Source organism: Brachycentrus maculatus, unplaced genomic scaffold (assembly GCF_059751285.1).
Source record: "Brachycentrus maculatus isolate JH-2025_06_01 unplaced genomic scaffold, ASM5975128v1 h1tg000117l, whole genome shotgun sequence".
NCBI classification, from domain to species: Eukaryota; Metazoa; Arthropoda; class Insecta; order Trichoptera; family Brachycentridae; genus Brachycentrus; species Brachycentrus maculatus.
This window is the reverse complement of record NW_028280870.1, coordinates 1,721,368-1,736,659: the sequence shown is the minus strand read 5'-3', so window position 1 is coordinate 1,736,659 and position 15,292 is coordinate 1,721,368. Positions and strand designations below refer to the sequence as shown.

The 15,292-nt window shown below is 34.9% G+C and overlaps 1 protein-coding gene and 1 long non-coding RNA gene across 7 annotated transcripts in view; one reads left to right on the top strand and one right to left on the bottom strand.

Annotated features, from left to right (window-relative positions):
- The window catches only part of LOC148309816 (sphingomyelin phosphodiesterase), a 66,402-nt gene that overhangs the window by 36,293 nt on the left and 14,817 nt on the right, over window positions 1–15,292 (top strand). For all 5 annotated transcript variants that reach the window (XR_015837483.1, XR_015837484.1, XM_088259482.1 and 2 more), the window contains exons 2-3: window positions 11,705–11,796; window positions 13,071–13,284. Coding sequence is in view for 3 of the 5 variants with exons in the window: in XM_088259482.1 (XP_088115608.1) it covers window positions 11,736–11,796; window positions 13,071–13,284 (275 nt within the window). In the remaining 2 variants the exon portion in view is untranslated. The remainder of the gene's footprint in view (window positions 1–11,704; window positions 11,797–13,070; window positions 13,285–15,292) is intronic.
- Window positions 7,990–9,458, bottom strand: LOC148309817 (uncharacterized). 2 transcript variants are annotated; one of them, XR_015837487.1, is made up of 2 exons: window positions 9,401–9,458; window positions 7,990–8,598 (listed from the first exon to the last, which is right to left on the bottom strand). It is a non-coding gene; the product is annotated as an uncharacterized LOC148309817 (long non-coding RNA). The 2 variants fall into 2 exon arrangements; XR_015837488.1 differs by lacking the exon at window positions 9,401–9,458 and adding an exon at window positions 8,768–8,964.

Here is a 15,292-nt window from a genome sequence, read left to right as displayed (position 1 = left end):
TCTTGCTTCACGTACCATGTGTTACGTTATGATTTATACATTCCGGGGTAATATTGAGTACATAATTTTAAACTTGCATTGAAAATGTAACATTTTGACAATCGCAGTGCGTAGGTACTCTGCGTACCTACCCACGTACGCAGATCATACAAGTGTTATCATCATAAATCATAACGTAACACGCTCTTTATTTTCATATAATTATTTTGTGTAAACAGCAGTGAAAATAAATAATAAATTGTATAACGTACGCGCATAAATGAATGTACATAAATAAATTGAAATTATTTGCCGTGAACTATTATGATATTTTATTGTAGACATTAAGTTAAATCAAACGGTATTTTAAAACCATTTTATACGGTATTTTGTAATACCGGCGTATACGATTTTAAGATACATGTCAAAAATGTAGCTCTTCAAAGCAATACGGGAGAACCTCGTTTAGTCCGGTTTTTTTCCATTTTAGAACTATGGTTGTCATATATATATATATATATATATATATATATATATATATATATATATATATATATATATATATATATATATATATATATATATATATATATATATATATATATATATATATATATATATATATGGGGAGAATTATGAATGTTACAGCCTACGAAGGTCGTTAGCTCCATAAACACCGACACTTTCATATTCTTCCTCATCTGTGTTGAGATGTCAACTACAAAATATTAAATCAACTAATAAATTATAACCCGGTTCAATTCAGTTTTGATTACATATAATATTATTTTTTTATATTTATTTATTAGTTGTTATTATTATGAATTCGACATTCGTTATTTTTATGAACGTTTTGCGCGGACACGCTTTATAATTTATATTTTAATGACAATATTTTACTGGGAAATATAATTTGGTTCGTGGGCATGTGAATGTTGGTCATCCGATGTCGATGGATGACGTCACGGCCAACTTGCTATCCTGTTATTTTGACCCACTAACGAAAAATTACGATATTGTTGAAATAACTAAATGCTCGCCGATATCAATCTTGATGGCGCTTGGCGTCTAAAAAAAAAGACGTGTTTCTGACGTTGTCATTATAATTTATCTCTAAATTCTTCTTCTACTTCTTCTTTTTATAGATCCTCAGGATCTGTCTGTGTCTGGATGTCGCTCTTGGGATGTTGACTGCCAGCTATCTCTCCATATTTTTGGAGGTCTGCCTGGGGGTCTACGCCCTTCAGGGTTTCCTTGAAGGGCGATACGCGGAAGTCTGTCTTCTGACATTCTGTTTACATGTTCATCCCAGTATCGCCTTCGTTGTCGTCCCCACCTCACGATATCTTTCGTCTTATCTCTAAATTAGGTTTTTTTTAAAGATTTGAATGTACATCTGGGTGAGAAATAAAGGTAAACGGGGAAATACTAGAACAGCTACTTGATTTCCTATATTTACGAAGTATGTTTTTTTTATATTGATAAAGATATAGAGTAGGGGGAGTGAATGCTGGGTACAGAGTGAATGGCGAATACAACTAACTAACCATCACGCCGCTTCCCTGCAGGAGTAGGCAAGGAAAATAGAACGCCACACCAATCTGTCTTTGCACACAATCTTCGCCACTTCCACATTCATACATCTTCTCACACATACACGCCTTTTATTCCGACTCCTGACTTGACCACTTTCAAGTATTTGAAATACTTGATCATGCAAAGTTTTCCTCGGTCTTCCTCTGTTTCTATTACCAACCACATTCGCCTCACGAATTTGCTAAACTATCCTTTCTTCACTCATTCGATTCACATGCCCAAACTATCTCAACACACCTTTCTTAATTTTATCGATGACACAGGCCAACACACATTTTGGTGCCCGCGATTTTGTCCCTTGTTAATTTTTGGCTGCAGAATTTGAAATAGCCCTCATAATTTGTCTATCAGATCTATTTTTTGAGATATGCTGCATTAAAAAATAAATATTTTCATATTTTGTACATTTCACGTTATAACTATTACTATTGTTAGATTTAAAAAAAATATATGGATGTAAAAATTTATTAACAGAAAAACGCTAAATTAAGTCTACATTTGACCTGATGATGGAATGATTATTTCGAAACCGGTAGTCACGAAGTAGTGTTTTTTAATGTGGTATTACACAAAATGAACGATGAATGATAAGGAGAGTGTTAAATTAATATGTGATTAGTTCTTTAGTCTTCCTGCATAATTTCTATTTTGCAATAATTTATTACTGCGCAAGACATTTTAACGTTAAGTCAATAATATAATACATACTTAACATGAATGGAATCATATTTACTATGAATGAGGTATTCAGTTACCTAACAGTTAAGTTAAACCCACCTGACAGTTAACATAACCTAACTTGACCCACTGACTTAAAATTTAAGCAATAAAACCCTTTTAACTCGTCGAGGGCTTAGCCTTATCTAATTATTACACATAAAGTTGTACATAATATGATCTTTTAACTAGTATTTTTTTCAAAAACGAACAAATCAAATTATCCACAAAACGACTTTTTAAATTTATTTATAGATTTGACGTTTAATTTGTAGAACTCCATTTTAATTCATGGATTAAATGTTTAATCAAACACTTTGAAACGAATGTCCATTCGTTTGAAATGCCATAACTAGTCGAAAAAATTGTCACAATTTTTTTACGTGTTTTTTTTTAAACAATAAAATACAACTTAGTAGACTAAAAAAATCAGTGTTTTAATTTTAATTAATTAATACTGATCTTTGTGACGTATGACTAACGAAAGTGTTTACTAATTCAATTAGCTAACTGTCCATCACGCCGACTCCTGACCTGACCACATTCAAGTACTTGAAATACTTGATCATGCCAAGTTTTCGTCGGTCTTCCTCTGCTTTTATGTGGCAAATGTGGTTGGTAATAGTACCATATATATTCGGAATATTATTTATAGATAGAAATATACGATAAATTGTATATTTCACCACTATATATACAGGGTATTATTTATAGGTAGATAGATATTGTATGATAAAGTCTGTGATTAACCACGATATATACGGGGTATTATTTATAGATAGAAATATACAATAAAGTGTGTATTTCACCACGATATATACAGGGTATCATATATAGGTATATGTAAAGTGTTTCACCACGGGGTCATCATGTATAGGTAGATAGACAATAAACAATAAAATGTGTGTTTCACCACGATATATAAAATGTATCATATATGTAGATAGATAAGATAAAGTGTGCGTTTCACTACGATATATACTGGGACATCATGTCAAGGTAGATAGATGTGATAAAGTGTGTGTTTGACCACGATATAAACAGGGTATCGTGTATAGGTAGATGTGAAGTGTGTGTTTCACCACGATATATACAGGGTATTATTTACAGGTAGATAGATACAATAAAGTGTGTCTTTCACCACGATATATAAAGGGTATCATGTATGGGTAGATAAATACGTCTTTGATCGCAGGTAGGTACTATATAATTTATAATCCATTCGCGGAGGACGAGAAGTGGAACGCTTTCCATTTCTCATAAATTAATTTATAATTCAGAAAATCAATAGGTTATTTGTGGGACGAAATTGAGGTGATATCCTGAAACTAACGTGACCAATTTAACGGCATGTTTTGCTTAATCATCAGCATTTCTCAGCGATATTTGAGTGTGTCCAAACCTTTGTTCACAAATCTGGGTTCCCCACTTGGAAATTATTTTGACTGATTTATACATTTGACGTTTATTTCGCAGAACTCCATTTTAATTTATGTATTACATATTAAAATCCAACACTGATTTTTAGTCTACTAAATTGCATTTTATTACTTATAATACAAACACATACAGATAAAATTTGTGACAATTGTTTCACCTTGTTATGGCATTTTCAAACTACTGTAGTTTGAAAGTGGCATAACGTGACGAAACAATTGTCACAATTTTTATTTTTATGTGTTTTTAATAATAAAAAAAACAATTTAGTATACTCTCAAAAATCAGTGTTTGATTTAAATATTTAATATATAAATTTTGTATAGTTATTTTTCCATTTTGACAACCATGGTCAGAATGATGAACATTAGCTAAGAAAGCTTATAATTTTATTATTATGATATTTTTATTAATATATGATAATGTATTCTTTTTTATGTAAATCGAAAAAAGGTCTTGTAATATATCGCTCACTCCTTTCAACAACGTCATATACTTATATAAAAAAAAAAGATTTTTCAGGAGATCGTTTTTAAAGTTTAAGAATATAATAAAATGTATTAAAAATAAATATCAAGCTACTTATTGAACTTTTTACTGTGCAACAGATCTTTTTAGGTAAAACCTGAAGGTTTTTTCCCCATTTGAAAAATATTTAGTATCCTAAAAAAAAGTAATGAAACAATACCTTTTCTTCAAAATGCAAAAACAACACTTTCTGCCCTGTAGCGGGTAAATATTTAGTTAAAAATATGCCGCTTTTACGGGGATATAGTACATTTTCTGGGCATTCCAAAAACACGCACAACTGAAAATTGACGATTTTTGATATTTGACGTTGTTGAAAGAAGTGAGCGATATATCGACGGCCCCTGCGTAAAGTACTCTATCTGCAAATCTGTTACTTTACAGGAGAGAGAGCTTAGAAGATTTTTTAACGTATTTTCTTTATTAATTAACGGTTTTATCTGAAATTTTAAACTAGTATTATACGCTCAAAAACACAATAAAATAATGTATTCAATCGTTTTAAAACTTTATGCTTTGTCAAAATTAAGTAGTTAGCGTTTTAGGAGTTCAGTTCATTTCGAAAATTCGATGTAGATAGCGTCTTATACGCCTGAAAACTTGGCGTAATTTATTTTATATATTTTTTGTTTGTTTATATTTGTAGATAACAGTCAGTTGATAACATACACCAAATATCTCGAAATTGACAAAAGTGTAGTTAGAGCACTTTACGTGGAGCACGTCGATATGATCTTTGAATTTTTGATGCACTTCTCACTATCCGGCGGCGCTCGGCGGATAGCGAGCAACACCATTTAATCCGGTTCCTCCACGTGGACATATAATATTGGTGCAAGTGTGTGTTACCTTAATTCGATTATGAAGATCGTTTTTATCCGGTCTTAGCGACGAATAATTCTCGTTTTCGTTGAATAGACGAGTAAATCACCGAACGATCGACCGGCGGCTCTCAAACTACGATTCGGGAGTGATTATCATTTTTTCTTTTAACCCTTATCCGCGCACTCAATGGTGCATAGGGCACTGCATCTTAGCGACGCAGTGTTATTTATTTTTCTTTATTTTAAATTCTTTTGCATTTTACAATATATTATATTTACAAGTATGTACATAAAAATTATAATATTAATACAATAAGAGATCCCACAAATAGGGCCTGTGTGTGGGTATACATTTTATTTTAGGTTATAATAAAAGGGCACTGGCAAGAATACAATAGATATCAGAAATAAAATTAGATTAAATGTGCTACAAACATTTGATTTTAACAGAAAACAAAACAATCAAAAAGCTGAAAATGAAAAAAAAGTTAGCAAATATGTACTATATGAGTTATACGTTTAAAAGAAGAAGGTACTTAGATCTTGACGATTCATTGTATGAAGTGTCCTATTTGCCCATACCATCTCAATTGCCATTTATCTACTTAACTATTGATATCAGTTACACCCAGGTTTCCACGAATGCGAGAACTCTATTTTATCTCGACACTCTTGCTGACCATCTAAGCATTCGCATTTTTTTGTATGGACACAAAATGCCGAGCACTCTTCTAGTGGAACGGAAGGTCTGTTGCTGACAGTCAACAGTCCGGCTACTTGTGAGGAGTTTTACGTGGTTTCCTCCCAGCAATGAGCAAATACTGAGAAGTTCCTGATTGGCCCAAGCTAGATTATCCCTCCTGTTTCCAACACAGATTAAAATAAAAACATCTTTTATTAGTTAGAAGAAACAAAAATCCATTTAATGATCTATAAACCTTGTACACAATAAGCAAAATAAGTAATAAATGAATTCCGACCTTTAAAAAAAGCATTCGTATTTCGGCAGTTTCTAGTTGCCTACAGTTGGTGCTGTACATCGTCCAGCATTCAGAGTCATAGGGCGTTTGTGCACTACACGGAATTTTACCGTCCGGCACTTCAGTTAACATGATAAAACGGATGATTGGCTTGGATTGGCTTGTGCTTTTGTCTTTCTTTCTTCAGATCGGTGTACTTGATCGTTGCGTGATCACGGTGCGCGTAAATTCGATTACCCTAAACTGTTGTAGTCGCTTTTATCTGTAAAAACCGGACTGCCGGACGGTAAAATTCCGTGTAGTGCACAAGCTGCTATAGAGGAGTGCGGGTCTCATTCGGATATCGATTGTGTTGAAAAGTTGGGGAGGTACTGGAATACGCGTACAGTATCATAACATCCTCGGCGCTTGTGCTACTTCTGAACCGAATAATTTGATGGCTGCTTCTTGTTTAACGCGGTTACGTTCGGTTGACCTTTGCATTCCGGTGGTTTTCGTTTTTTGACCAACTCGGACGGATCGTAACGAGGTCAGTTGTCGCTACTTCCAAAACAGGTGATATTTTTGTTCAATATTTCCGGATATTCATTTAGTGCATTTTTCACAACATTTTGAATGTGTCCAAATGTTCACAAATATTTCCTCTTCTTCTTCTAACACTTATTCGCACCCAATGGTGTATAGGGCACCGAATCGTATTGACGCAGTGTTATTATGATCGTAAACACATTAAGGAAATGTGATCAGCCCTCCGCTTCAGATACCAGTCCAGGGTAATATTGAATAAATGTCAGAGTGAAAAATCACTTATATTTATTTAACCCCCCATGGGAATCGAACCCGAGACCTCCAGTACGGTAACCAAGCACGGTACGGTAACTGACCATTGCACTACGGATAGCGTGTATTTGGACACATTTAAAATGGGAGTTACAACACCACTAGTTGTGTTGCATTTAATTCAATTCAATTTATTGATTTATAATTACCATACACATTACAAACTAAAATTTAAAGCGTATACATTAAAAAAAAAAACAAAATAAGCAAGAATAGTCTTGTTAAAGATGTAGAAAAATTCCGCTTCGGAATACCCCTTCGGACACATGGAACAGATCAATATCCAGCGTGATATTGTTCAGCATAGCGGTAGCTTTTTCTACAGGCATAACCAGGCATACATAAAAGGGTCTCTGCTAAATGAAAGCTTTCTGAATTCAATCATACGTGGCTTTTGTGAACTCAATCGTGGAACATCATGAGATTGATCACATGTATGACTTCCAAAAATGTGGGAAGTGTGGTTGTCAATCATGAGTAGAATGGTAAATGTTACACGCATGTAATCATGGGTAGAATGGTGATAATGTACGTGTGTAAAGTGATTACTTAACCAGCCTATGACAGGTCACAACCCAGACTTGCATGTAGGAAAGGGAATGGAAGATGAATAGGGAAGGTGGGAAAAGGAAAAAACAACAATGGCTACATCGCTCACTCCTTTCAACAACGTCATATATCAAAAATCGTCAATTTTCAGTTGTGCATGTTTTTGGGATCCCCAGAAAATGTACTATATCCCAGCAAAAGCGGCATATTTTTAACTTAATACTTAGTTACACGCAACAAAGTGTTGTTTTTGCATTTTGAAGAAAATCTATTGTTTGATTATTTTTTTAAATATACTAAATATTTTTCAAATGGAGAAAAAACCTTCAGGCTTTACCTAAAAAGATCTGTTGAACAGTAAAAAGTTCAATAAATGGCTTGATATTTATTTTCAATACATCTGATTTTATTTTTAAACTTTAAAAACGATCTCCTGAAACACCAAGTTTTTTATATATATGACGTTGTTGAAAGGAGTGAGCTACATGTGGACGCACTCAAAATGTTGTGAATGAATCAAACCCTTATTATGTGTGAAATCAATTTTTATTGGATGTACCCGTGATTGAATAAAGTTCGTAAAATTATCGTAGTTAATACTACAATTTCAAACAGCTTTGGCTCTCAATATTTTTTTTAAATCGCCGTATTGTACATTTATATTTGGCTGAAAAGTTTGCCACTGGTATAAAAACAACTTAACAAACTTAAAATTTCTAATAAAATAAGATAAGGTATATTAGGTAGTCGGTAAGTTCCACTAAGCGATGTTATGTCGGCTGTTCAAACTTAAAACACAGTAAGGAACATTTTTTTGTAGTAGGTTTTTGCATTTTTGGACTAAGTAGCATCTACTCAGTCCAAATATGCAAAAAAAACTACAAAAAATGTCCCTTACTGTGTTTTGAGTTTGGACAGCCGATGTGTGTTCCACACTTATTCGTCTAGAAAGGACACAGCGGATTGTAGTTTTTACCGCACGGAGGGAACTTGTTGACGTCACAGAACTCTCCCGTTGGGCAGGGCAGCGCCTGAGGAGTTCCTATGCAGCTCACATATGTGCTCTTGCCAATACACTGAAAGTTGTTGTTGCATTGCATGCATCCGACGGCTCCTTCGGCGGGGCTGACCCTCGTCATGGCTAGCATCTGTGGGGACAAATGTATATTTAAACAATTTTTCAAACTTCTTAGTAACGCGTCCCTCTAAATTTAAAAATAAACCGAAAAAAACACTGGAAACATCTCGCTAGTTAAAGTTTACATTACTAAGGTATGGGATTATAGGTTAGGGTTGTACGAGTTATGAATTATTAACCTTTCCCGTACTGATCATTCAAAAATCACACGTAATCCGAAGCGGGGTACCAAACGACCCCAGTTCATATTTGTATGGAAATCTTAGTACGCAGCTTGTAATTCACGGAGTCACAGATTCACGTCCTTTCCAGCGCGCCGCCGAGCGCCGAGTAACAGCGGCCATTCTATAAGCGAGAGGCCGGAAATCGGATCAAACGAAATCAGAGTAATCTAATTGTCTTGCTCTCTCCTTGTGGTACCAAATTTATTAGAGTGAAAGGAATAACATGTCGCTAGCAGACAAAAAAATAACGTCCTGATATATAAGTACGTAGAATTCGCGGTATCGACTGATTCTGCTTTTTTATCAAAAATAATATATGAAACACTTGATGACTATATATTGATTATAAAAATAAAAAAGTGAAAATTTTCTTATATACTATTTAAGTAGTAGAGTAAGTAGCTCTTATAATACTAAAGTTATCAAATTAAAATTCAAATATGGAGTACTTCCACATTCTTCTTCGTCTATGTTTATATGTCAAAATGTAAAATAACTCCTAAGCGGAGAAACCCAGATTTGTTAAGTATTTGGACACAGTCAAAATGTTGAAAGTAATAGTAATTTAAAACACAAAATTATTCTTACCAAGACTATGGCGAAGAAAGTGATGTACTTCATTTTTACTGAATTAAGAGGAACAGATTTTTTTTCTGTTGTAACAACTGTGAATATCCTTCTAATTATTTCCACGAGTATATATACTAAATTACAAACAGATAAACTTATTTTTTTTAATTTTATCTAATCAATGTATCAACAATTCTACATAAATTTATTACTAAAGATTTCTGATAATGATTTCGGGAGCGGATGTTGTTGAATTGCACAGATTTAGATAACTAACTAACCATCACGCCGTTTTACCGTAGGGGTAGGCAGTGACAATAGCACGCCACACCACTCTGTCTTTGCAAACATTCCTCGCCTCTTCTACATTCATGCATCTCCTCAAACATACCCGCCGATTATTCCGACTCCCGGCCTGATCGCTTTCAAGTATTTGAAACACTTGATCATGCCAGGTTTTCTTCTTCTTCTGGTTCTATTTCCAACTACATTCGCCTCATAAATTTGTTTTACTGTTCTTTCTTTATTATGATTTTTTTTAAAGAGAATATTTGTGTTTTTACTATTTACATAAATGTTTCAATTTCATACTATTTCTGTGAGCCTAAGCGGCTCATTATTAGAAATACGTATCAAATTGTGGTAGAGTAGGTTCGAACCGAGAAACTCTGACTTAATAGTCTGCGACACTAACCACGGGACCACAACCCGACACAACTCTTACTCTTACTCATTCGATCCATCCCAACTTGTATTTATTTAAATTGGCAGTGACAGGGACATTTTTTTATTTTTTTCCCTCACATTTTTTTTGCACCCTGCTTATATATGCAAGGTCATGTTACGGGTACGGGATTCTTGCACTTTTGCTTTAGTGCTTTCGGGTATGCATTACAGGGACATTGAAAGCTATTAAATGTAAATTCACAGTAAAATCGGGATACAATTTTGTTTCACATTTTCTTTCAATTTTTGCAACTTAGTTCAAAATATAAATTTGCTTTGCAAGAGATGTTTGTCAGGAAGCCTAGATCTTCCTTCCTAGATCCTTCTGTATCAGATCCGGGAATGCGGTTGGGATAACTTTCAATATCTTCCCTGTCCTTACTTCTTACTATCCTACCTGCAGACAAGCCTCTAAACCAGTGGTTCTCAAACTTGTTTCGTCTATCGCCCACTTTGAAAATCAATTCTTTTTCGCGCCCCCCAATTTATGTTAAGCCATGTTAAATATTTTTTAATTTTTATACAGTCAAACATGGCATAAATATGAACTAAATAATCGATGTTGTGTAATAGGTAGGTTTTAATTTCAGTGAATTTTAAAATAGAAGTTGATGCAATTCTAATTCAGCCATAGCCATTTTTTTCTGGGCCCTTTTCCGCCCCCCTCTAGGCCACCAGTTATCGCCCACTTTGAGGAACACTGCTCTAATCATAGAAGCCTTGCGCTTTATTCCTTAAAAAACTGTTGAATAATCATTCGGCTGTCCAAACTCAAAACACAGCAAGGGACATTTTTTTGTAGTACGTGTTTTTTGCATTTTAGGACTAAGTAGATTCTACTTAGTCCAAAAATGCAAAAAAAACGCACTACAAAAAATGTCCCTTACTGTGTTTTAAGTTTGGACAGCCGCATTGTCATTGTAACATATTGTCACATATTTTTACATTTTTGTTACATATTAATGCAACGTTTACTTCTGCACGTGTACACTTTTTATTTATTTTGAATGTATTATAATACCTAGAAAAAGATAAAATTATGATAAATCAAGCTGAACAACAATTTTTAATGAGTCATAAATATTTATTGATTCCTTATCACACGTAGGTACATATTTTTACTAAACATATGTTCTCATATCGCTCACTCCTTTCAAGAACGTCATAAATCAAAAATCGTCAATTTTCAGTTGTGCATGTTTTCAGAATGCCCAGAAAATGTACTATATTCCACCAAATGAGGCATATTTTTAACTTAATATTTACTCGCTACAGGGCAGAAAGTGTTGTTTTTGCATTTTGAAGAAAAGGTATTATTTAATTATTTTTTTAAATATACTAAGTATTTTTCAAATGGAGAATAAACCTCCAGGTTTTACCTAAAAAGATCTGTTGCACTGTAAAAAGTTTAATTAGTGGCTTGATATTTATTTTTAATACATTGTATTATATTTTTAAACTTTAAAAACGTTCTCCTGAATAATGAAGTTTTTTTTATTTATGACGTTCTTGAAAGGAGTGTTGACAGACGTTATTTCACATTTAGGCCTTGTTCGCTGCTCCCCAAGCTAACCCATTGTGTGTCGCTTGTTGCAGGGGGTGCCAGGGTCACCATTCCAGCAGTACCATGCTCATCAGGATACCATGGAGCCTGCTGATGGGAATCTTCATCTACCCTCACACATCTGGTGAGTAGACCATTTCATTTATGAGCCATCGCAATCTTGTATTTTCGTACATATTTCGTTTATATAATTTTATTATTTAACGCTTACAACGCCTCGACAGAGTAAAAAAATATAAAAATAATACGGCTGTCCGAACTTAAAACACAGTAAGGGACATTTTTTGTAGTATGTTTTTTTTTGCATTTTTGGACTAAGTAGAATCTACTTAGTCCAAAAATGCAAAAAAAACGTACTACAAAAAATGTCCCTTACTGTGTTTTGAGTTCGGACAGCCGAATACAGGGTGTACTCGTGTACGAGTATAATTTAGTAATATTATATCGTAGTCATACAGGAGAAAGTGACCAAGTGCATTTTTTTACAAAAACGTGTTCATTGACTATTTGATATCTTTCTAGCTTAATATTGCCCTGAAAAAAATCCCAAAGGATTTTAAACTTGAAAGTATAATATATTGATTTGTTGAAAATGACTAACTGCATTGATGTTTATTTTTTTTGCCAAGCAAAAGTGACTTAAATGGCCCTTCTGAACATTTTACGTTTTGGTAGTTGGTCACTTTCTCCTGTACGACTACGATATATTAAGACTATGTTGAAACAAAGGAGCATTCAATAAAGCACAAATATACAATATGAAAATTACAATAAATAGGACATACTATATAAATTGGCATGTCCAAGTAAGCTCTTACCACCAAGACAGGTCGTGAGCTACATGACTTACGTAGGTCTTGAAATTGAGCTATGATACAATGGAAGGTCACAATAGACATAATATGGTCGCAGTGACATAAGGGATGCAAGATCCCTTGACCTCATAATAAAAAATAAAAAATGCCCAAGTATTTCAAATAGTCGGGCGTGGTCAGGTCAGGAGATGGAGTAATCGGCGGGTATGCATGACGAGATGCATTAATGTGGAAGAGGAGAGGATTGTTCGCAAAGATAGAGTGATGTGGCGTTCTATACTCTCTGCCTACCCTCAAGGGAGTAGCGTGATGGTTCTTCTTCTCATGCCACTCCTATCGGAGGTTGGCGACCATCTCCTTAAACTCCTCACGATCCTGGACCAGCCTGATGAGGGTTGCTGCCTCCGGTATTCCAAACCACTGTCGAAGATTTTTCTGCCCTCTATCTTTCCCTCTACTAAAAGGTGTAGAAGGGCATATTTTTCTCCACGGAATATGTGGCCAAAGTATGTGGCTTTTCGTGATGGTTAGTTAGTTAAAAGGATCAATAGAGCATTATTTTGAAGCAGTGTTGTTGTTGAAGGTACCCCGCTGTGGGGCCCCCTGGCGCCGGAGCCGCGCGCCGCCGTGCCGTGGAGCGCGCCCCCCGACTCCTGGCGGCCGGCCCCGCCCCCCGCCTCCTCCGCGCCCGCCGCCCCCGTACTCTCACCGCACGGGCACAACCACACGCTGCCGCCCGCGCCCTTGGACGACCACCTCATGCAGGGCCTCAAGAACCTCAAGGGAAACTATTCCAGGTGGGTTGGACTCTTCAACGGGACAATTCTAGTTAGGCTGGCTCTTCAAATAAACTATTCGATGTAGGCTGGACTCATTAAGTCGACTATTTAAGGTAGGTTGGAATCTTCAACTGGTACAACCACCAGTAAAATATTAAAGGTAGTCAGGACTCTTCAACTGGACTATTCTAGTTAGGCTGGACTCATCAACTCGACTATTCAAAGTAGGTTGGAATCTTCAACTGGACTAGTCAAAGTAGGTTGGATTCTTCAACTCCATTATTCAAAGTAGGTTGAAATCTTCATCTGGACTATCCAAGGTAGGCTGATACATCAACTCGACTATTCAAAGTAGGTTGGACTCTTCAACTGGACTATCCTTAGTAGTTATCCTTAGAAAAGGCCACTCTACCTTAGTAGGGTGGTCTCTTCAACAGAACAATTCTAGTTAGGTTGGACTCATCAACTTTACTACTGAAAGTAGGTTACGCTCTTCAACTGGACTATTCAAGGTAGGCTGGACACTTCAACCGAACTAATCAAAGAAGGCTGGACTCTCCAACAAGACTAAGCCAAGTAGGGCCTGAAGAATCTCAAGGGAAATTGTTCAAGGTAGACTGGACTCCACACAGGGAACTCAATTGGTCAGGCACAAGTGATAGGTTACACCGTGTCAATCTGATTCTATGCCCTGTGCAGCATCTGGGCGCAGACAAAGACCAATGTAAAAATCATGAAAACAAATGGAATAGCTAAATATTATAGTTGATACAATAAATAGAACCTAATAACTAAAATAGTTCAAACACCAATACAAATATCACCCTTTAAAAATGAGATTCCCACACATGTTAGAAGTACCTTTGAAACATTAATTAATAAAAATAAGATGTGTGTATAATCTTTTTGGGATGTCCTGTGCAATAAAGCATTGTCGTCCAAAATTTTCATAGACAACTGCCAATAAAATGTCGAGTCCATAGATAATGATGCCCATTATTGATATTGCTACTCAGATTACCATATATATGTGCTTGAAGTCATTATGTGTAGGTATTTTATTTTTATAGTAGCTCCAATTATATGTTAGTGTCATTGGGAGTGATGGCAAGTGTACCCATTTGTGACAAAGCAAGGTTTAATTATTACATTTAAGTATGTAGTTGTCATGCAAAAATACAAAATTCATATTAACAAATACTCCATATTTAAAAAAGTCTAAATATACATCTGGTAAATTGTTGTAGCATAGACAAAAATCATGCCATGTTTGTATTGCAAAATAAGTTCAAACTGGATTCTTGACATATTCCTAGCAATTATATCTTTAGATATTGTCATTGTGTCAACCCATTCACATCTCCCCTACTCATGGTCATATTGCAAAATAAGTTCAAACTGGATTCCTGACATATTCCTGACAGTTATATATCTTAAGATATTGTGTCAACCCAATTGAGTCTCCTTTACCGATGGTCACATTGCAAAATAAGTTCCAATTAGATTATCGACATATCCCTGGCAGTAATATATGTATCTTGAGATATTGTCACTGTGTCAACCCGCCTAGGTCATCCCTACCCATGGTTATTGCAAAATACGTTCCAACTGGATTCATATCCCTCACTCCTTTCAATATCATATATCAAAAAACTTATTTTTTCAGGAGATCGTTTTTAAAGTTTAAAAATATAATAGAATGTATTAAAAATAAATAGCCACTTATTGAACTTTTTACTGTGCAACAGATCTTTTCAGGGAAACCCTGAAGGTTTTTTCTCCATTTAAAATTTTTTAGTATAAAAAAAAAAAAAGTAATTAAACAATACCTTTTCTTCAAAATACAAAAACAACACTTACTGCCCTGTAGCAGGTAAATATTTAGTTAAAAATATGCCGCTTTGACGGGGATATAGTAAATTTTCTGGGCATTCTGAAAACATGCACAACTGAAAATTGACAATTTTTTATACATAACGTTGTTGAAAGGAGTGAGCAATATTGCAAAATAAGTTTCAATTAGATT